At 33.7% G+C, this 24,906-nt stretch overlaps 1 protein-coding gene across 7 annotated transcripts in view; it reads left to right on the forward strand.

Annotated features, from left to right (window-relative positions):
* The first annotated feature begins 1,624 nt into the window (after positions 1 to 1,624).
* Positions 1,625 to 24,906, forward strand: part of pde5ab (phosphodiesterase 5A, cGMP-specific, b) — a 101,663-nt gene continuing 78,381 nt past the window's right edge. For 5 of the 7 annotated variants that reach the window (XR_012382424.1, XR_012382425.1, XR_012382426.1 and 2 more), the window contains exon 1: positions 21,862 to 22,024. Coding sequence is in view for 4 of the 7 variants with exons in the window: in XM_005166563.6 (XP_005166620.1) it covers positions 21,927 to 22,024 (98 nt within the window). In the remaining 3 variants the exon portion in view is untranslated. Of the gene's footprint in view, positions 1,868 to 21,861; positions 22,025 to 24,906 lie in introns of those variants that run through there. The other 2 variants (XM_068222294.2, NM_001123260.1) reach the window with 2 other exon arrangements.

Genomic DNA, 24,906 nt, shown 5'->3' on the forward strand with positions numbered 1-24,906 from the left:
GAAATTTGCATACTTTGTTGATTACTGCTTTAGAAAATGATCAATAATTGTCAAGGTTTGGCATGTAATAATCAGTTGGACCCCAAAAAATAATATTTTAAGTAATAAAAACTTCAAATGGTATTGTATAACAGATGAAGGAGTATACACTCTAAGAAAAGCTGGTTTATTTAAACCAAAATTGGTAAAATATGGACTAACCCAAACTTTGGCTTAAATTTGTTCCTTTTAATAAAAAATAATCCAGCAGTTGGTTTAGTTTACATTACACCCAGAATTGGGTTAAAATGACCCAACATATTTTTATTTGAGTGTAGAGCCTATTAAATACAGTCTGTCAGAATATGTTTTTTTTTTCCTGCTTACTGAGTTAACATTACAAAGATTTAGCAGATTACACACATTTTTTCCTGTAGTTTAGACAGCCTAAAAGAAGCAGAACAAAAGTATTAGTGATTACATTTACGTACCTCCATCTTGACAAACACTGTAACCCTAGAAGCAAAGAATTCTGGCCCAGATTTGGCATAAAGCTGGCACAGCAGGCATTCATCCGGCACTGGCATACAGCATGTGGGCCAAACATGGCCCGGGTTTGGTAGAGGTGGCACCGTCTTTAAGGCGGCACACAAGATTTGGGCCAGATGAAAAATGTAGTATTTGGCCCAGATTTAAAAATTTGATAAGTGGGCCATGTGAGTTTGGCCAGTCTTGACCCACATTTAAAATACACTAAAATCATTTTTGAATAAAGAAAAAAAATTCTACCTATCAGGTCACTTTGAGAAAAAGGGTGCCCATAGTGTGCCTAAAGCGCATCACTCCATGGGTTTTTCAATTTCATTGCAATCGTGACACACCAACCTATCTGGCCCAGTTCAGGCCCAGTTATGAGTTATTAACTTGGCTGAGACTTGGCCCAGATATGGTCCATGTTTGGCCCTTGTCTGGAAGCCAGATTTGGTCCAGTCATGTACCGTAATTCACTGCGACATGTGGGCCAAGCAAAACCTGATTGTGTGGGCCAGAGCGGGGCCAGAGACATTTTGCTATGTGGGAAGTAATGCAATAAGACAGACAGGGAAACACACAAGTCTTCGCATTGAACCCATGGCCCAGACTGATCACCCGCCGGGCTTTCTCCAGCCTCCGGCACCTAGACTGCAACTGTACACAAGTAGTTTTGCCAGAGGAAAAACCTAACTGATTAGTTTCTCCCAAGGTTTTTTCCATCACTTTCGTCAATTGGTAAAGTTTTGTTCCTCGCCGCTGTCGCCACTGGCTTGCTTGGTTTGGGACTTGTGGAGCTGCGCATCAATGGATTTGCTCCTTAGTGCTTGGACTTTCAGTAGTGAAAATTAAACCACACTGAACTGAACTAATCTGAAATTCAGCTCTGACACTGTTTCAATTTACTAGAACTTCTATGTTAAGCTGCTTTGACACAATCTACCTTGTAAAAGCGCTATTGAAATAAACATGAATTGAATTGAACTGAACATACACAAGTTTCAATTTAAACACAGTCTTGTAAAATATACACAAAACACCTGGGTGTTATTTTCTGTGATTGGTTAAATTTACGTTTGTGGGGATTTGCAAGGGAGGCAGCCAGAGAGAGAGAGGGTGAGAGAGAAAGAGAGAGGGAGAGGGAAAGCAAAGTTTCTCGGGTATAACTGCAAGGGTGCAATGTAATGTTCTGCAAGCTCTCTCCATGCACTACAATCCCAAAAAAGGACATAAATAAAAGCAAGTCCACTAAAAGCCCCTTAAAGAGGCAAAGTTTGAAGATAGAAAGAGGAAAAGGAAGAAGAAAAGGGATATTCTTTTATTATTGGAGACATCTCATCTGAAGATTCAACATGGGGTGAGTTAAAAGTGCATCATTGTGTACTAATGTAATTGTGGCACAAGTGAGTCATGTGTATATATATATATATATATATATATATATCTGCACTGTGAGGTGGTTGATGTACCTCTCGACATTAGGATGTGCTGTGTTTGAGTGGGTGTGGGCTGTTACTCGCTTTTAGGCCTTCTATGAAAGCTGTGAGGTTGTGTAATGACAATAAAGCAAATATATAATTCATTCACTTTATGATTTTCTTCGTATCATATGACAGATATGGAAAAGGTGAACAGGTCTTTTTGTCGACACGACAGTTTTATGTTCTTTTGATTTACACTCTGCTTATGCCGTGACAGTAATTGTGTGCTTAAATTTCCTGCCTTGATTTGTTGAAAGTTATTGGGCTCATTTATCTCGCTATAGTATCTGTAGTTTCTTGCCTTGATTTGTTCAGTGTTATTGGGCTCATTTATTTCACTTATCTGCAGTTTGTCAAAGTTATTTTTGGACAATGTCTTAAAGGGCTCCTATTTTACCACTTTCACAAGGTGTAAGATAAGCCATATCTGCTAAATGTTTCTGTAAAGTTTCAGCTCAAAATACCCATCAGATTATTTAATAAAGCCTCCAGAATCTGACCATTTTAGTGTCTGAGTATACTGTAGCTGTTTTTGTAGCCCGTGGCTTTAAATGCAAATGTTTAAATGCTCCCCACCCATCGCTCCGACGTGCACAGTGACAGAGACAGACTCGGATGAAGCTGAATTACAGTTCATTAGTCACAAATAACAAGTAAGTTTATTTCATGAATTTGTGGTGGAGTTTAGCCAAGCCTTTCTGAATTGATGAGTCTCACACAAATTAGCGTTTACTGCCGTGGTGATTATAGACCATTTCAATGTAGTGAAGTCTATTGTTGTTGTTTACATCCCTCAAAATGGTTTATAGTGGTTAAGAATTAGATAGCAATTTTACTGTCTTTATTACAAACATGCTGTTTTAAAAACATTTTAAACTTATAAAAATCACAGAGAGGTGTAACAGATATTTTAATCCCGTTTTTTTTTTTTTTTTTTTTTTGCAAAAGAATGTTCTGTGGACATGTGTATAAATGTAATTATGGAAACATGGCGTCTGTCAATTAATTCGGTGGGTGGGAAAAACCGCATTCCTACGTCACGTTGCGGTGGGCCTCAATATCACTGGCATTTGCATCTTATTTTTACGTCAGGTAATATAATTTTTTTAATTAACGTCAGGAAAAATTTTGGTCCCACTTTATATTAAGTGTCTTTAACTATTATTTACTTACATCAAAAAATAAATACAATGTACTTACTGTGTTTATAATGTATTTGAGAACACTTGTGGTGCTTTTGAGTTGGGATAGAGGTTGGGTTATGGACAGGTTTGGTGGTATGGGTAGGTTTAAGGGTGGGTTAAGGTGTAAGGGATGGTCAACAGTGTATTTACAAATGTAACTACAAAAGGTAATTACATATGTAATTACATACATGTATTTAATCAAGCATAAGTACACAGTAAAAACATGTATTTACACAATGAGTACATTGTATCTAACAAACTATTAGTTCCTATGTAAATACATATTTGTTAAGGCCACTTCATATAAAGTGGGACCAATTTTTTTTTTTTAATTCCAATATGACTGTGGACACAGTATACCTACACACCAAACAGATACAAAAGATGATTTTCATCATAGGTGCCCTTAAAAAATAACTTTCAAGATTATAAGTTAAGTTCAAAGCTATGCAGCCTGGAAAACTTAACAATTAAAGAAAAAAGGTAAAACTATTTAAAAAAAAATATTAAAAAACAAAACCCTTCCCTGGCCTCACTTTAGGAGACCCTGTACATGAGTATTTTTAGCCAACATCAACTGTTCTAATGAACTAGTTTACATCCTGGAGTTAACATCCTTTTCACTACCAACAGTTAATATTTAAAGGGATAATGAGAATTTTAATGAGAATTTACTCACTCTCAGATGGTATACTTTTATGAGTTTATTTATTCTGTTGAACAAAGAAAGTATTTTGAAGAAAGCTGAACCCGTAACCACTGACGGACATAGTTGGAAAAACAAATACAAGGTTACATATTTCCAGCTTTCTTCAAAATAAATATAATTAGTAGTAAAATTCAAATGATAGTTTTGTGTTCAACAGAAGACATGTTTGAAACAAGTAAACGATGTACAACAAGTAAATGATGACAGAAGTATCCCAGTTAGTATTTTATGATGGAATTAATAAACTAATAAAGTTGCTAGCTAGGCCAGTTGGCATTTCTATGTAAAGTTTGAATCTTCTCTCCGGGTGCTGGGAAGGCAAGGAAAATGAAATTAATGAATGTTGTTATAAATTTTATGCTGTAATTTTATCTGTGGAACATTAAAGGTAGAAGTCATTCTCGAAATAAGAGCTAAGTTTTTTGTGACTGAGAAGAAATACTAATGCTTGGGTAAACTATTGGTTACCATAATGGTAAACATCTTGTTCAGATGGAAAGTGTTGTCAGTTGTGTAACCCTTGGTTAAATTGGTATTTTCAGCATTTGGCAAACATATGCAGTGTTGGGGAAAGATAGTCTAGAAAGTTCTGCATTACAATCTTGAGTTACTCACTAAAAAAGTAACTAGTTGCGTTACTTTTTATGGTAAGTAATCAATTACGTTACTTTTGAGTTACTTTTATGTTACTTTTTCGGAACTTTGCTGAGGCTTGATCTATTCAGAACTTAAGTTTTTTTTCTTTCTTTTTTTCAAATAGAGGAGCGCTGTGATTAACAACACTACTGTATAACCTTCATTTACCAAAAAAAAAAAAAAATAATAATAATAAAAAAATATATATATATATATATATATATATATATATATATATATATATATATATATATATATATATATATATATATATATATATATATATATATATATATATAATAAGGATAACATTATCTTCAGAAAAACTTCTTAAACATAGAGCTATACATGCCGTATATACAGATTAATATACAGGGAATATTAAATGTATATTTATAGGCGATTTCAATGTGGTCATGTCATTGGCCCATAAAAATTTAGAAGATAGCGATTGCTTACCATTAAAGGGCTGACTCCCCATACATGTTGTTTTGATGTCCTTCAGGGGGATCAAGCATTAAACAGGAGGGGTCAATTCTCCCCTGTAATTGGCACTCTGATTTTAACAGATTTTTAGTCCGCAAGACAAAACTTTTGGGAAAAAGTGGATCATGCATATCTCAGATCCCTTCAGAGGAAATCCAGTTTCCTCTATTATTATTTGGAGATCCCCTTGTGGTATGGTGTATGTTTAAGATTTGCATTTTTTTCCCCCCTCAAGTACTTGTATAAGTCACACATTCCCACAGGGGATAAAACTGCAGAGCCAAGTTCTCATTGTGTTGATCTTAAATTTCCATTTCTAGGCAAGAGTTATTCCAAGTCCCCTTACTAAAAATAACACTGTGATGAGATGTGATGGCTGAGAGCAGATGTGTTGATGGAAGCCAGAAAAATGACTAAATTCTCAACTTTTAAATATTTATCTTTAATAAGATTCTAGGGTATTAATGTATCCTTATCTGAATCATCACTGTCAGTAAATGTGCTGTTCTTTTTCTTCTTTTTGTGGTTTATAAAGTTTTTGTGGTTTTATGAAGTCTATTAAAATTTATGAAGAATTAAATAGTCTTGTTTAGCTTAAGGAAGTACTTAATTAAAAATAAATATAAAAATGTATAATATATAGTGGCCCAAAAAAATATTTGGCACACTTAAACATATGAATTTTATTAGAGTCAAAGCCATAACCATGCCCCAATCAACAATCTCTCTGCATATTTAAGACAATTCAATGTCATTGCTTCATAAATATGTTACTTGGTTTAATATTTCAATATCTAATCATATGTGTGTGAGATATACTGTACCTTGTATACCTTACTCAGTGGCAATCAAATGTCAAAGGCCAGTAAATTTTGATCTTGTTGGCTCATAAATCACACAGAATGAAGTATTTTGATTGTAAAAATGCAGATTGTTTCTTTTGAAAGGTTGATTTTAGGTGAAGTGGAATAGAATAGAATTTGTTCATTTATTCATTTTCTTTAGCTTAGTCTCTATTTAAAAATCATTGCATATATGGGAAGTCCACATTAAAATAGCTGCTCAAATGTGTGTGTGCAGTGTTGGGGAAAGTTACTTGGGAAAGTAATGCCCACAATATTGAGTTACTCACCAAAAACCTAACTAGTTGCTAACTAAATACTAATGCTTGAGTAAACTGTTGTTAATATAATGGTAAACATCTTGTTTAGAGACTTGGAAAAGTGTTAATGTCAGTGGTGTAAACTTTGGTTAAAATTGTATTTATAGCATTTGGCAAACATTTGCAGTGTTGGGGAAAGTTACTTTAGAAAGTAAAACATTACAATATTGAGTTACTCATAAAAAATAACTAGTTGCATTAATATACATTATTGTACAGTAATGCATTACGTTACTTTTCAGTTACTTTTGTGTTACTTTTTTTCATTTAGCTGAGGTTTGATTTCTTACAGAAATGGTAGGGTTTTTCTTCTTCTTTATTGTAAATTACAGCTCTGCAATTGACAACACACTTTATAACTTACACCTTCAGTTACCTTAAGAAAAACACATACAAAACAATAATTTAGGATAACATTATTTTCAAAAAACTTCCTGACTCTAGAGCTATACGCAAGCTATATACAAGCTGTACGCACAGATTAACGAAAGTTTAAAAGGGTGTGTGAACATAAACAACAATTCTGATTGAAAGGCGCTCAAAGTTCAATGGAAAGGGAGGGAATGGCTTTTACAGAGTTAGCTTAGCAAAGCTTACAGTGAATGAAGTTTGGAGACTACAAAAAAATGCATGTGGGTTAATGAAAAGCAGTGAAGGGTTATGGCCAGAGGCGCTGTAATGTTATAGCAGAGAAAGCTAAAATGCCATCCATACGCTGCAATTTCCACAGAGCTTCTGCTTCTGTGGCCGTCTAAAGGACACAACACAAAAAAAGAAATACTTACAGTTTTATTTTAATTATGTTCCAGAGCATTATAATAAAGATCTAGCTCTAGCATTTGACAAAGGACAGCTTCCAGATTGTCTCTCAGTTTAGAGCTGGATTCAGTTAAAACTTCTCTGACCAACAAAGCTGAGGACTGTGAACCACAACCTGTAAGTGTTTTTATTTGTTAAAATTGATCAATTACATGCACAGTTTCTAGCGTAGGCGACGCAGTGGTGCAGTAGGTGTTGCTGCTGCCTCACAGCAAGAAGGTCGCTGGTTCGAACCGCGGCTCAGTTGGCGTTTCTGTGTGGAGTTTGCATGTTCTCCCTGCCTTTGCGTGGGTTTCCTCCGGGTGGTCCGGTTTCCCCCACAGTCCAAAGACATGCGGTACAGGTGAATTGGGTTGGCTAAATTGTCCGTAGTATATGTGTGTGTATGTGTGGATGTTTCCCAGAGATTGGTTGTGGCTGATAGGGCATCCACTGCGGAAAAACGTGCTGGATAAGCTGGCAGTTCTGATATTTTCTTATTATATGATTCTACTTTGTCTGTATAATCATGCAAACAGTTGTTTGTAGAGCAAGTAGTTTGACCGTTTTCTGCCATTTATTATTCCTAGCCATTTCTCCCATTGGCAACTGAATGAAAAGTTTTATAACAATCGCAAAAATGATCGCAATTTCGCATGAAAGAATAAGGTCAATATTCTAATGAGAATTAGTGGGCATTTAGATGCAATGTATCTTAATTTCAACTAAATGTGTAAAGGGACCATCAAAATAATGTGATACTGAATTTACAATTCTTTGTTAATTATGGCTAACTGATTAAACTGTATTATACTTTGATTTTTGCTTCAGTAAACTGGTGTATTGTGTATTAGAAAACTACAGTATTTGATTGTTTATATTTTTATAGTTGTATTACCACAGAAACTATAGAATTACAATAATAGACTCATTCAAGTGCTTTACTATTCAACTTAGTCCCTTTATTTAGCTTATTATATTCACCTATAGCATATCCTATCTGCTAAGGAGCCTGAGGTAGTCTTGAGATGAAGGAAGGACTGGGCGATTTAACTGAGTAAATTTTCATCTGCATTTTGCCAGTAAAGCCGGTTCTGGTAAACCTCCAGCAAGTGTGTTTAGATGGAGCAGAGGTTACTTCACAGAATTGTAGTACACTGATAAGATACTTACAAAAAACGTTTAGAATTCATTTAATTGGCCAATAATGGCATTGAGATAATTGTACAGCGATAATGACAGCTGTTGTTTCACCTGTCAGTGACCCAGCAGGCACATAACGTCAGAAGATGATAATATTAGGTTGATTAGGTGATCCAAATTCAATGTCTAGTCAGCGTCTAAGGACAACATCGTTTTGATGTACATAATGACATTGATATTTGGTTGATTTTAGGCTGTGTTGGAAAGTGAACAAAATCTAACGTCAAGACAAGATCTTAAACCAATGTCATATTGATGTCAAGTACTGACATTTATTCATCAGGTATGGCAACCAAAATGCAACCTCTGATAGACGTCATAGTGGTAACGTGAACAAAATGTCAAGCTGTAACATCATTAGACATTGATATTTGGTTGATTTTAAGTTGGACAATAGACACTGACATCAGCCTGACGTCCAAAAAAAAAAAAAATGCAACGTCCCTGCGACATTGCGTTACAGCATCAATCTGATGTCATCTTGACGTCATGTGCTTGCTATAGGGAACTACGACTGTAGTAAAAGCTGCATGTGCTACTACATAATAATTTTTTTTCTTCAAACTCACTTCACAACAGCAGTTAAGTGTAAAATAAATCCATCTGTGAGATGATTTCACAGTCGTGTGTTTGTTAGTTTTTCAGAAACAGTGAAAGCAGTTAAATCTTCTGTTTATTCAGCAACTGCTCTTTTCCCTTTGCAGTGGATTTCTAGGGTTTCTTTGTGTATTTCCTTAAGAAATTATGTTAATTCAATTAATCACCCAGCCCTAGTGATATCGATAGAGAACTGCAAAGCACCAGTGGGGCAGTGACATCTGAACTGTGTGTAGTGAAGAGGAAACAATGCAGAGGGACATTGTTTATGACTGGGTCATCCACTATGATTTTGTCTGTGTAGGGCAGACTGGATAGTAACTTTACCGCAGTTAACATCTTACAATTCCAACAAGCACCTGTGCCTTTTAAAATCAGGATATCAAGTGTTTAGAAAGTTTCCTTTCTGATGTTGTGAGCTTTTTCAGAATCATTTGAACATTTATTAGATAAAAAGCAATTACCTTTTTTTTTTCTTTGGCAAAAATGGGCTTCAATACTTGATGTAGTCAGATATTATTGTGTCAGGTTTGGATGTGACTTCAGTAACTGCATGTTGCAAGTTTTGATGTTCTTTGCTGACAAATCCTAAACTAATCTCAAATTGCAGTCAATCAATGTTTGAAAAACAAGTGGACATAACTCCATTGCGTCAGCCTAATATATTTATATTATGTTTTCTATTACACTTTTAAAAACTCTCAAAAAAAAAAACCTGCATGAAACAACACTCATGGGGTTTTAGCCTTTATTTGTGTGCGACAGGAGCATGACAAAATCTTGGACACTGCCTCAGGGAAATCAACAGTGTTTTCACACGCTGAAATGAGCGTCTCTGTTCTTTCCATCAACAATTTCCACGGAATCAACAGCTTGCACAGAGGAATACCTGTACATCATTAGAGCAGAAAACCAGCAGAAACCTTAAGTTCTTGTTTATGCTGCATGTTTAGGCTGCATGTTTTTATCATGACAAACCGCAAATGCTGAGAAACTCATTTTGCGAAAGAAAATGGCCTGATTTATATGGTTTAACTCCATCATTTACTTTACTCATGTTCTAAAACAAATATCATTTTACTATTCAGTATACAAAATCAAATTGTAATTTTAAAGCATGAAATATGTTTAAAAAATCTTCATCCATCTCTTTTCTCGTTTTATTAACCAACTTTGTCAAGCTCCAAATAAGATATAAGACAAGTAAATATAACATCACCTTGGATAAGGTTCTATCTATGTTCTAAATGATTTTAGATATTGAGCTTCAAAGTTTTTGCATTACATAGCAAGCAATATGTGTGTAACGGTTCTCTTTCATACATTAACATGACAGAGACCCTAAATGTACCCTAAATGTAAATTAATTCATTCAGAGTTTGGGTGTCATCTTGGACAGCACACTCTCATTTGAAGGTCACATTAATAATATTACACGTACTGCATATTTCCACCTGCGTAATATCACTCGTCTCCGCCCTTCTCTCACAACTAATAACACAGCCATTCTTATCCACGCATTAGTTACTTCACATCTTGAATACTGTAATGCACTTCTTTCTGGACTTCCTTCCAAACTTCTCCATAAACTCCAACTGGTTCAGAACCATGCAGCTCGTGTCATCTCTAGGACCCCATCTCACGAGCACGTCACACCACTCCTCTATCAGCTTCATTGGGTTCCAGTAAAGTATCTAATTGATTTTAAAATATTACTTCTAACTTTCAAGGCACTTCATAATCTCGCTCCTTAATATCTCACTGAACTTTTCCATATGTACACCCCTTCTCGTACCCTTAGGTCAGCCAACAACTTCACCCTGGCACCACCTCGCACTCGACTGAGCAAAATGGGAGACAGATCTTTTAGCTCTATGGCTCCTAGGCTATGGAACTCACTTCCAGTAGATCTTTAGGAGCAGTGATAGTCTTCACAATTTTAAATCACGTCTAAAGACCCATCTTTTTAAGCAAGCTTTTACTTAACAATTTTTTTTATCATGTTTTTATTATGTTCTTTTATATTCGCTATTGTGTTTTAACTTGTCTGGTCAATGGTTGTTCTTAGTAATGTTTAAGTTGTTTAGCATGTCTGCTGATGCTTACTGTAAGGCGACCTTGGGTGTCCAGAAAGGCGCCATTTATAAATAAAATGAATTATTATTAAATGTAAATTAATAAAGTTACATTTGCAAATTAGAGTAAAAAACACAGTAAATGCAGATAAAACCTTCTAATTCTGACAAGCAATGTCTGGCAGAAGCATTACTTTTCAAGAAATACAATCAAAAATTTATATAATTTGGTGTTGTAACAATACGTTGATGCTTGAGAAAAGTTACATTTTTGCTTTCTATAACATGTATTTAATGTTTTAGAGGGAATATTTTTTTGTTCAAATTAAGCAAACAAGGCTGTGCTAAATATTTTGTCTAGTGCAGATGTTAATTTTATCTAATTAATATGTTAATAATTATCAAATGTTATGCTTTATATGAATTATTGAATTATATTTATTGAATTATATGCCAAATTAAGTAACATTTCATCTCAATGTCAGAAAATACTTCTAAATCACACATTTCAATTTTGTGTGTTGTGGCAGCATTATTTAGCTGATTCTGATTTTGTGTCATTTTGTCTTTCTGGTCTGTCCCGCTGTCAATGAAGCAGTCCGGCAAAAGGACAAAGAAATCAGATCTTGATTGGTCCTCGGGCATAAATTAAAAAGCGAGAGTTTGACTTTGTAGATAAAACCTTGTTTATTATTTTTTTTTTAATTCTTAAAATGTAACTAACTAACAAATAAAAGTTAAATCACATAATATAAATAGGTTTTCATTTAATAGGAATATGTCAATAATGCAATTTTGACAAAAATTTCAGATAGAACCTCATAATTCTAAGGTGATGATAATTAGAATAAAATAAAAAAGAATGCCTTTTTATGTCACTGTACACATATACAATGTACATTATATACAGTGCGATGATTTAAAATGCATCTAACTACTCAGTGCTGAAGATGAAGATAACTGTAGATGATAAACAGTAGTGCAAAAATGGATGAGAGGGGCATAGGGTGAGGTAAACAGTGTTCTACAACTGAAGTTAGAATTATTAGACCCCTTTGATTTTTTTTTCTTTTTACAATATTTCCCAAATGATGTTTAACAGAGCAAGGAAATTTACACAGTAGGTCATATATTATGTTTTCTTCTGTAGAAAGTCTTATTTGTTTTATTTTGGCTAGAATAAAAGCAGTTTTTAATTTCTTAAAACAACTTTAGGGTCAAAACTATTAGCCTCTTTATAGTATTTCAATAGTCTACAGAACAAACCATCAATATACAATAACTTGCCTAATTACCCTAACCTGCCTAACCTAACTAACCTAGTTAAGCCTTTAAATGTCACTTTAGGCTGTATAGACGTGTCTTGAAAAATATCTAGTCAAATATTACTTACTGCCATCATGACAAAGATAAAAGAAAACAGTTATGAGAAAATAGTTATTAAAACTATTATGATGAGAAATGTGTTGAAAAAATCTTCTATCCCTTAAACAGAAACTGGGGGAAAAAATAAACAGGAGGGCTAATAATTCATGGGAGCTAATAATTCTGACTTTATACAAGATATAATATGTAAATGTAAGATGATAAATGAATAGTGGTGCAAAATAGGGGGTGAGTGGGGGGTAGGGTGAGTTAAACAATTCTGAGGTTGAACAAGAGACATACAATATGTAATATGTATATCTAAGATGATAAATAGTAGTGCAAAAATAGCAGATGGTGAGGTGGAGTAAGCAGCTCTGGTAAGAGTAAGCAAACCTGCTTCCTTAGAACTGACAAGTTCACTTTATTTAAACAATTTAGAGAACCTGTTGTAACTTTAAAATATTAAGGTAACTTAATTTTTATAATTATGCAAATTATTTCCTTTATTCATTCATTCATTCATTTTCATTTCTTTTTCTTTTTTTTTCGGCTTAGTCCCTTTATCGATCCAGGGTCGCCACTGTGGAATAAACCGCCAACTCATCCAGCACGTTTTTAGGCAGCGGATGCCCTTCCAGCAGCAACCCATCTCTGGAAAACATCCACACACACTTATTCACACTCACACACTACTGACAATTTAGCCTACCCAATTCACCTGAACCGCATGTCTTTGGACTGGGAGAAACCAGAGCACCCGGAGGAAATCCACCCGAACGCAGGGAGAAAATGCAAACTCCACACAGAAATGCCAACTGACCCAGCCAAGGCTCGAACCAGCAACCTTTTGCTGTGAGGCGAAAGCAATACCTACCTACTGCGCCACTGTGTCTTCTTATTTCCTTCACTTATTGATGTTTACTCACTTATTTATATAGTCATCTAACCACTTTAAAAGCAATGGGTTTACTCAATGTTTAGAGTCAACTATTGCTATTTCAGTGTATGATTTTAATAACAATTTTGCTTTAATGTATTGTGACAAATGCATCTTTCATTTAAAACTTGACATCTAATAAACTATGTCTGTTAAAAGGTTTTGCACTTCAGTGTACTTAGGCTAGCTAATTCTTTAATGCGCATCCAACCAATCCATAAAACCTGCATTCAATTTTTAACACAGTTTAAAACGGGGTTCACACATATACCAATTATGCAGTGTGTTTGGACCATCAAATGTGTTCTAGATGTACTACTATTATTAGCAAGGACATACTTTTTACTATATTTCACAGCTGTTTTAACTGAAGAGACAGATGTAAATCAGAGGGAAATTAGGTATTTGACAAGCATCTTTATTGCACAAGATGGATTGGATGTTTAATATATTTCTAGATATAGCACAAGACAGTTAACTGTACATTTGGAAACGATATAAAGTCTCATCACCTAGAGTAAACCTTGTATTATATGTCATGGTTTCAATTTATGTTTTATTTTAAGTTTACTTAAAGTATGACATATATTATTTCAGTAGAAAATGTGCTAGAATGTCACATAGTTAAGTAAACTCACTTTGTTTTAAGGTACCTTTCCTGCTAGTAAATAACCATTCTCTATTACTTTTAGCTCTTAATTTGGTGCTTATAAATAGTTTTTAAAGTTATTATATGCTCATTTTATCAATCCAGTTTATTCTTCTGTGCATGACACTTGACAAAAAAAATATGTCAAAGGAAAGTGGGTAATTGAGTTATTAAAGTATTTTGGTTTAGGTATCAGATATAGGATAAAGAATGTAGCATAAGATCCTTAAGAATATGTGCTTTGATTGGCGCAATAGCCTAGTGGTTAGCGCGTCGACATATGGTGCAGTAACACATCAGGGCGTTCTGAGATCGAATCCCGGCTCAAGGACTTTTCCCTACCCTATCCCTCTCTCTCTTAAACTTCGCTTCCTGTCTAAACACTGTCCTATCTAATAAAGGCCAAAAATAAATCTTAAAAAAAAAAAAAAAAAAAAAAAAGAATATGTGCTTTGTACAGTCATGATCGCCTCACAGCAAGAAGGTTGCTGGTTCAAGTCCTGGCTGGGTTAAATTACAGAAATTTACTGTAAAATAGCAGACGTTAAATAGCAGAAATTTACTGAAAAACAACAGACATTAAATTACAAAATCTTAAAATAACAGACGTTATATTACAGAAATTCACTGTAAAATATCAGACATTAAAAAGCAGAAATTTACTGAAAACAACAGACGTTAAATTACAGAAATTTACTGTAAAATAACAGACGCTAAATTACAGAAATTTAAAATAAAAGACCTCAAATTACAGAATCTTAAAATAACAGTTGTTAAATTACAGAAATTCACTGTAAAATAACAGACGTTAAATAGCAGAAATTTACTGAAAAACAACAGACGTTAAATTACAGAATCTTAAAATAACAGACATTAAAGTACAGAAATTTTAAATAACAGAAGTTAAATTACAGAAATTTACTTTAAAATAACAGACGTTAAACAGCAAAAATTTACTGAAAAATAACAGACGTTAAATAGAAATTTACAATAACAAAAATGCCATTCCAAAAAAAATCTTCAGCACTTACCCGGTAGGCAAAAGAAAAGTAGAAAGGAAACCAAGATGGCTAGACTGCATTAGCAGTGACGTCAATGTTTTAGGAATAAGGAACTGGTGGGCAGTTGCGACATTGGTGAACATTGGCGGAAATTACTTGAGGCAGCCAGGATCCAGTAATGGATTGTTGCTCTAAGGATGATGACTGTAAAATAACAGACGTTAAATTATAGAAATTTACTGTAAAATAACAGACATTAAATTGCAGAAACTTAAAATAACAGATGTTAAAATACAAACATTTACAATAACAGATGTTAACTTACAAAAATTTTAAATGACAGATGTTAAATTCGAGAAATTTCTTGTAAAATAACAGATGTTAAATTAAAGAAATTTACTGAAAAATATCAGATGCTAAATGACAGAAATTTAAAATAACAGACGTTAAATTACAGAAATTGACTGTAAAATAACAGACCTTAAAGAAACTGAAAGTTAAAATAACAGATGTTTAATTACAAAATTTTAAATAACATATGTTAAATTACAGAAATTTACTGTAAAATAACAGATGTTAAATTTAGATTTTAAGGAAATTTCTATATTTTAACATTCATTATTTTACTGTCAATTTCTGTAATTTTTAGCGTCCATTATTTAATGTTTTTTTTTTCCGGCCCTCCATCCTCCCACCAAAATAACATTTTTTTTACAGTGTCTATTTTTCTATTCAAAATCTGATGATGTTAATGTTTTGACTTTTCAGTCATGAGACTTACTATATACTTATGAACAAAAAGTAAAACCTCAATAGGGGCTTATTCATACGAACCCATAGGAATTTTATTCATTCATTTTACTTTTGTCTTATTCCCTTATTTATCAGGGATCGCCACAGTGGAATGGAACCCCAGCTATTCCTGAAGCGAGTATCCTTCCAGCTGCAACCCAGTACTGGGAAACACCCATACCCTCTTATTTTCATACACACACACACACACTTAGAAAAGAGGTGATTTATATTTTTAAAAGCGGATCTGCAAAACCAGACATTCACCCCAGCATCATTATACCAGTTCATTTCTGCAGTTGTAATTTACATAATGTCTTTTTGAATGCTAGTTGGTGATGCAAATGTATTCCAGTTCATTTAGCATAAGAGATTTGCTCGTCCAGTTTAAACATTTTTAAAGATGCTTTTTTCCAGCTCACCTCCGATCGGGCTTTGCTGAAATCCTGTTATATATTCGTCTCATAAAACAATAACCTGAATTTAGGGGTAAGCCCTCCCCCTAGCACACTTTCCTTTGTGTATATTCCAAGTCTTGCTAGACCTTTCTGATGTTTACCAGGGAAAGCTCTGTGAATTCTCAAGCTTGAAAGACTCAGCCCCCTAAAAAAACCTCTGAAAGCACAGAACAATGTGTAGCTGGAGCTCAGAAGTGTCCACCTGGGAATGTTTCCGCTGCAGCAGGTTTTCTCTGAAATACCCTACTCGTGTCCCTTTCATGGTCCTTGAGGAGGCATTGTGATATTAAGGAGAGTTCTGTGCATGCTGGAGGTAACTGCAGAGCGTACTGTTCCTGTAGCTTAATGTGCATGGCATGGCATATAAATTAATATATAATGGCATTATATATTATAATATTATATAATATATTATGGCATATAATTTCTTGCATCGTTTACTTATTATCCAATTGTTCTAAACCTGCGTGAGTTTATATTATCTGCGGAATGCAAAGAAGATAAAATGTAGAATTTTGCAATCATTGACGTCTATAGTATTTTTTTGTTCCTACTGTATACTTTGGATGTCAAAGGCTGTAACATTCTTCAGAATAGTTTGTTTTGTGTTCAACAGAAGAAAGAAATTCATTACAGTTTAGAACCACCAAAGTGTGAGAAAATTTTAATGCAACTTTTGGGTAACTTTCCCTTTAAGTGTCATTCTAATAATCATTACTGTATATACATACTCACATACTGTATATACATATAATCTGGGATGGACAAAAATACATTGAAATGTATTTAATTTATTTATTTTTTTTAAATATATACCTATATTTAACAAATAACTCAAGTATCAAAATAAAATACTGTATTTTGTATTTTTAAAATACGACAGAATACTTTTACAAAGGAGCATGACATTTATTTGCAAATTTTCCATCAATTAGACCAATCCGATCATCTCTTAAACTGACTTAGTGAAGTAAACAATGTTTGATAGGGAATATGGCCAGTAAAATTGCCATCATCTCCGTACAATGATTATTCAACCTCTTAATATTTTAAAAGGGTATTAAATATATTTTATTTATTTAGGGTATTACATTTTTTTTAGAAATGTATATACAGTTGAAGTCAGAATTATTAGCCCCCCTGAATTATTAGCCCCCTGTTTATTTTTTCCCAATTTCTGTTTAACAGAGAGCAGATTGTTTCAACACATTTCTAAACATAATATTTTTAATAACTCTAATAACTCTTTAATTACTAATAACTGATTTATTTTATCTTTGCTATGATGACAGTAAAGAATATTTGAGTACACATTTTTAAGACACTTCTGTACAGCTTAAAGTGACATTTAAAGGTTTCACTAATTAGGTTAACTAGGCAGGTCAATTAATATTTTGTCATTTGTATTTGATAGGGTTGATGAAAATGGGTGAAGATTTTGTATAATAATTTAGTGCCTTGTATTTTTTTTTTTTTTAATGTTCTGTGAAATACTTTGTAAGAAGTCTACATGATAACATCATGAAAATGTGGCCTCTGATTGATGCTTTCTAAGTTATTTGTCTTGGCTTGAAATCAGAACAGAAAGTTGATTAAGAAGGTGGTCAATGCTTTGAGTATGGATGGAAATTGTACAAACATAAAGAAAATAACAAAGAAATGGCAACAAAAATTAACAATCTTTGAAAAAGTTTACTGCACTAGTACTAAGAGCAGCAATATGTAGTGTACAATTTGGCAACAGCATCTTTGATTAAGAAATGAGAGGGAATAAAATAGCCCCTAAGAACAGGATGAGGAGACTTCAGCACACAATCATTCTCAGTCTCAGTGCTGCAGGTGGAAATGCAGAGGAGGTTTAGACAAAAAACGTCTAGAGAATGGGAGAATGAGTAAACTGCACAAATAATATTAGTTTTGGATGAATTGTTGATGTAGATGCCAAAAATAAGACAAAGAACATAAAAATAAGTCCTACAGTGGCGATTCCTACAACACTTAATCAGCTGTTTCAGATGCCAGTAGCTGATCTGCAGGTGGTCTGTACAGTTAATGAAGAGATGTAAAAATGGCACAATACAGTATATGAGAGACAAATATTTAATAATTCTGCAGTCTATACAGACTGCTCAAAAACTCCAGACTCCTCTTACAGGCAGCAGCAGGATATATATATATATATATATATATATATATATATATATATATATATATATATATATATATATATATATATATATATATATATATATATATATATATATATATAGTTGTAGTCAGAATTATGTATCATTAGCCCTCCTGTTTATTTTTTTCCCAGTTTCTGTTTAACGGAGAGATTTTTTTTTCAACACATTTGTAAATATAATAGTTTTAACAACTTTTTTCTTATAACTGATTTATTTTATCTTTGCCATGGTGACAGTATATAATATAATATTTAAGATCTTTTTCAAGACACTTCTATACAGCTTAAAGTGACGTTTAAAGGCCTAACTAGTTTAATTAGGTTAACTAGGCGGGTTAGGGTAATTAGGCAAGTTATTGTATAACGATGGTTTGTTCTGTAGACTATCGGGAAAAAATTGTAGCTTAAAGTGGCTAATAATGTTGTCCTTAAAATTAAAAAAATTAAAAGTGCTTTTATTCTAGCTGAAATAAAACAAATATGACTTTCTCAAGAAGAAAAAATATAATTAGACATACTGTAAAAATTTCCTTGCTCTGTTAAACATAATTTGGGAAATATTTAAAAAAGAAAAAAAATCAAAGGGGCTAATAATTCTGACTTCAACTGTATATAAAGAGTTTATTTACAAAAAACAGATAACATTTTTAGAGACATCATGTGTTACAGTATGTTTAATATGCATTGAAGTGTACGATTGCAAAAGACATGATTTAGGAAAATTACTAAAAGTGACGATGTCAGTAGTTTTCAGAAATCATGTTTCTATGTTGGATATTGAAGATTTCGGGTGGAGCAGTGGCGCAGAAGGTAGTGCTGTTGCCTCACAGCAAGAAGGTCGCTGGGTCGTTGGTTTGAACCTCGGCTCAGTTGATGTTTCTGTGTGGAGTTTGCATGTTCTCCCTGCATTTGCGTGGGTTTCCTCCAGGTGTTCTGGTTTCCTCCACAGTCCAAAGACATGCGGTACAGGTGAATTGGGTAGGCTATGCATGTGTGGATGTTTCCCACAGATGGGTTGCAGTTGGAAGTGCATCTGCTGCATAAAAACGTGCTGGATAAGTTGGCGGTTCATTTCGCTGTGGTGACCCCGGATTAATAAAGGGACTAAGCCGACAAGAAAATAAATAAATGAATAAATGAAATTCCCAAAAAATACATGTATTGAACAAAAAAAAAATAATAAATAACCACTTCATATATCACCCTTTTAAAATATAAGACGGTGGCTTCACAATGGATGGAAACACAATGAAGAGATATACAGTAGTACTGTATTCCAATTCATTATCCGCATTACATGTTTTTTGCAGGGATTAAAGAAATCATCTTCAAGACAGGACTTTCTGTATGAACTTTGGACAAATTTTATGCTAAAATGAAAGAGAAAGTCTTTTTGTTTTTCAAATTTGTGTTAGCCCATAGCATCATTGTTTCAAGAGGTTTTGACCCTGGCGTCAACCCCAGTCTCTCTGTTCCTATTAAACTCGCTGTTAATAAGGGATTTTACTGCCATATTTGTCTTGTTGAGCTCCACATAGAACAAACTAAGCACTCAAAATTGTTTCCATTGGAGGACTGCATGGGACTTCTCTCCAACCAAGCTTTCCTCCATGCCACTGACTTTAGGGTTTACAATAGCGGCTGAGCTGTTTAATGTAGTGCGGGGAATTATGTGGTGGAATAGAGTGTTGTTTGACTTATGACTGAAAGGCGAAGCGAGTAGTTTAGCTTAGGGTGACTTGAGTGACCACATCTGGACAGTGTTTCGGCTCAGCTAGAGCTGAATGTGTTTAGTTGGGGACACCATGACAAACGTCGCTTGAAGGTTATGAAAGTTGCTGTAGATGGGTGCAAAATGGAATCCCACCAAACGTCCTGACGTGTTTCATCTTCTGTGGAAAGATGGCGAGGAGAAGTTCCTGCCAAAATGTTTTATTGAAGGATTTTCCAATACAGTTCATTCTCACTGATATATAGCCTCTCCAGAGACTGTCATTAGCTGAGCCAGGCCACCATGTACACAGTGGAGTCACATTTTACCCATGAGAGCACATATGCCTACTGTGGTCTCTTGCTGTCCCAGGAGAGAAGGAGGCACCATCTGCTGGTAAGGCTACACCACTGTGTACAGAGATGGACTATAGAGCTTTGGGTGTGGGTCAGGGTTGTTCAATATTAGGCAATCGTGCTACAATAAAAGTTCAAGGGAATGAATGTGTGGTAAGGGTTATCGTCTTATTTTTAAAATAAGGAAGTCAAATGGTTTATGATTTATTTATTTATTTATTTTTAATATTTGCTTATGACTATATATAGGCTACATGAAGCAATGGTGGTAAAGGTGCATTAAACCGGTTATGTTGAGTTTATCTAAATCAAAAATTGCATGTACAGTGCTCAGCATAGTTGAGTACATCCCATTTTGATGAATGTTTTTCTCTATTTCTCAGTGAATATAGGCAATATATTTTGGTGCATTTAAACAAAAAATATTTATTAAACCGACATATTTATGAAAATAATATTTTAGTCACCAAACATATTTAGAAATAGAGATAATACAATTAAATTCAAGCTAAACATAGCAACAAAAATTACAACCTACAAACTTTTAGCAATTTTTTTTTCCAATTTTTTTGCTTTTCTTAATTTTTTCTCTTTTAATATTGTGTATTTAATATTTTTCTATAACATAAATTTGCATTTTTGGCCTGTCATCGTAAGTTATTTTGTTAGATTAGCTCCAGATTTAGCTTCGGTACTGACTAATCTATGCACAAATATCCTATTGTATAGCTTCCTATTAAAATCATGAATTTAAAAGAGAGATTTGTGAGCGGAGTATTTATACTAAGCACTGTAAGTACTGTTGTTGATGCTCATAAAAATCAGCATATTTATATTCGATGCTAACTATTTGCAAAACAAAGTAGTTTTAAGACAGTGTAGTGATTAAGGTCAAGCCAAACTCCCATATGGTTTTCCAGGCATATTGATTTATTTGATGAATTGGTTGTGAGTATATTGCTTATCCTCAAATGGCAGTGAAAAGCATTTAAACTGAATTTTATATACAAAATTCAATAAAACAAACAATTAAAGTAAAGCAACATTGGTAATACACATATTTATTGTTATGAACATTGAAAAAAAAAAACATTCACTGGATTTTTTTAAAGGTACGTGCCATGGTAGCAAACAATTTATATGGGCTGAATTTAAATAAACAAATGAAGTTGAATTTAATTACTACTGCTAAATTTAATTTTCAGCCCAAATCAATTGTTTCAAACCACTTACCTTAAAAAAAAGTTGTATCCATTAAATCATTTTTCCAGTGTACTTTAAAATCATAAGTATGCATTGACCTTTATGCATAGTAAGATGCTTTAATAATCTTTCTTATCTTTAGATCTCCTTAAATTTATATTCATAATTTTAAGTCATAAAGTGTTCATGTTTTCCTTCACTGTAAGCTGTACTGCGCTGTGTGTGTTTGAGAGAGAGAGAGAGAGAGAGAGAGAGAGAGAGAGAGAGAGAGAGAGAGAGAGAGAGAGAGAGAGAGAGAGAGAGAGAGAGAGAGAGCAGTCAGTGTAGACTCTGCTGGCCGGTTGTGGTGGAAATGTGTTTGTGACTGAACATCCGAAGCGTGCAGGCGGATGATATTCACCGGCTGATCTCTAGGCGGAATGGAGGTCTATCCTTCCGATAGTGAAAGGATGATGGAGGCTTGGCTTGACGACAACCTAGAGTTCGCACATTCTTACTTTGTACGCAAGGCTTCCCGGTAAGTTAAGTCGCAGTTTAATGACAAGAAGTCTTGTAATGAGTACTGTATGTACACCAGTACTCGCGTGCTCCAGCAAAACAACTAGACGTTGATGGGTTTGTTTATTTGGTTCTAGCCAATGTCCTGTCAGTTCAACTTATGTTCCGAATTTTAAATAGCAGGTAAAGGAGAGTGTCAATAATATGTACTGTATTTTCCTTGTAAACTTCGATAACCAACAATTTTGAACTCGTGTTCAGACAATATGCTGCTATTTGTTTTGTTTACCATTTTACAATGTAGCTAATTTTGTGTTTTTGTTATGTTCGTCGTTGATATATGCAGCTTTGTCTAAATATAGCTACTACTCTGTTTTGTAAATCCTATTATACTTAAATATAAAGTTGTGATTTGTATAGGCTAAATAGATTTTAATGTTATGCACTTAAAAAATATAAGTCGCCTTGACATTCTCCATTCAGATAAATTAAAACACCTGCATTTACGTGTTCAAGCTGAGTAAAAACAGTTGTATAATATTAAATTGTACAAATACAGGTTTCCTACAAATTTGCCAAAACATAAAAAGTTGTGTATGTTAATTTCTTGAGAATGTTGATAAAACAAACAAACTACACAAAACTACATTCTATTGGCTGTGTAGAACCAGCATTAAGTAAAAAAAAAAAAAAAAAAAAAAAGAAAACTAAAATTTCTATGCATTTTTGGCATGGGAGGATAACCGTTTTCGAGGTATATCGTGGTTTGGAAAAGTCAAGGTTTTAAAACTGCCAAAATTTTGTGTTATACCATTCCTAATGTATGTCTAAGATTTTAAACTTTAAAATTTTAAACTTTTTTTATGACAACAGTATCTCCAGTAGAAAAGATATCCAAAGATATTGATGTACAGTTGGTTTTATTATCGCACATTCCTTTATTTAACGTTCCCTTCATTATTTACTTTGCTTATTTGAATATAGGGTCTGAAATAATATGTAAATATGACTTGAAAACAATTACTATTTGTTTGTTAAAACAAAGCACTATTTGTTTGACTGTGAACAATGTTGTACTTTGATATTCACTGGCTGCTAATATGACTAATTAATTCAGTAATTAATTAGTAATTTCACTATTTATTCATTCATTTTCTATTAGTTTTATTAGTTTTATTAGATTTATTAGTCGCTTTATTAATCTGGGGTCGCCAAAGCGGAATGAACCGCCAACTTATACAGCATTTGTTTTACGTAGCAAATGCCCTTTCAGCCATAACCCATTTCTGGGAAACATCCGCACACACTCATTCACTATGGACAATTTAGCCTACCCAATTCACCTGTACCTCATTTTTTGGACTGTGGGGGAAACCGGAGCACCCGGAGGAGACCCACGCAAACGCAGGGAGAACATGCAAACTCCACACAGAAATGCCAACTTACCCAGTCGAGGCTCTAGCCAGCGACATTCTTGCGGTGAGGCGACAGCACTACCTACTGTGCCACTGCATCACCCTTCACTATTTAGAAATGGCAATAATACTTTTCTAAAATTATATTAAGGAGAAAGTCTAAATGTGCAAATATAAAACCAACTTTACCTCAGTTCCAAAGATGCTGTTTTAAATTGTAAAGACATCAGTGTTTTGGAAACAAATGAAGACAGCAGAAGTTCATTCATTTTATAATTATTCATTTGAATTATTCAGCCTGACATGTTTATTGCTCCAAAATATTATAAAAGTTTCTCAAAATAAAATATATTGTGTTCAAAGTGGAAAATTTTTTTTGTTTTTCACCCAGTCATTTAAAAAAAAGCTAATTTTAGGGCAGTAATCACAAACCGTGAAACTAAGGCTGGGCGATATGGCAAAAAAAATAATAGTCACGATCATTTTTTTTTTTATATCAGTCGTCGATATCAATAATTATCACAATAAATGTCAAATCTTTTTAGCTATCAATTTTAAAGGATTTTCAGCATGCAGATCTCTTTGTGCAGCTGATTTAACACATTTTGTGAAATGTTTTAGCTGTCTGACAATTTATTTAGTCATCAATTTCTCTTCAGGTGTTTTAACTAGCTTTAACCAATTTTATCTCACAGACTGGCACGAATAGGCCAATGCAGATTCTCATTTTGTAAATCGTGCATCACGGCGAGACATGCAGGAAGCCTCTCCATTCACTCAAAGAGTTTCTTAGCTCTCTCATCCTTCAGACTGAGTTTTTTCTTCCGTGGTAATCTAACAATACTATCAGTGCTGCGAATAGTTTGTAAAGACTGTTACGCATAGTGCATAAATATTATCGAGCACTTATCGAACTGTCATTATAGTTTTATCGAAACAATATATATTGTGATAATTATTATTATCGCCCAGCTCTACGTGAAACCGTATTTTTTTTTTATCCAATGTTATCATACCATAAGAATCTTTTACCGGGCCTTGACTAATGCATGTATATACCTTTTTATTTATTTATTTATTTATTTATTTATTTATTTATTTATTTGTTTATTTACTTACTTACTTACTTATAGTAATTATCAGTTGTTTTCAAAAACAAAACTAGAAATTCTCAACCTGTGCAATCAGAACGCCATAGCAAGAGATATAAATCGTTCAAAAGCTTAAAATAAGTTTTCTGTTTTCGTAATTAAGTGAAGTAAAACTAGAATAGGGCCAGGGCCGGAGTGGGACTCCGTTTCAAGAAAACAGCTGCTTTAGAACTTTACATGTTCAACAACCCTAACGGTATTATGTCTTAACAATAAAAAAAAAAAAATAAAAATAATAATAATAATAATAATAATTACTCAGGTGAGGTTCAAACTTAGGTCGGCAGCATCATAACGCAACATGCTGACCACTGAACCACAACAACGCTGTAGCA

The sequence above is a fragment of the Danio rerio genome, chromosome 7 (genome assembly GCF_049306965.1).
Source record: "Danio rerio strain Tuebingen ecotype United States chromosome 7, GRCz12tu, whole genome shotgun sequence".
Taxonomy (NCBI): domain Eukaryota; kingdom Metazoa; phylum Chordata; class Actinopteri; order Cypriniformes; family Danionidae; genus Danio; species Danio rerio.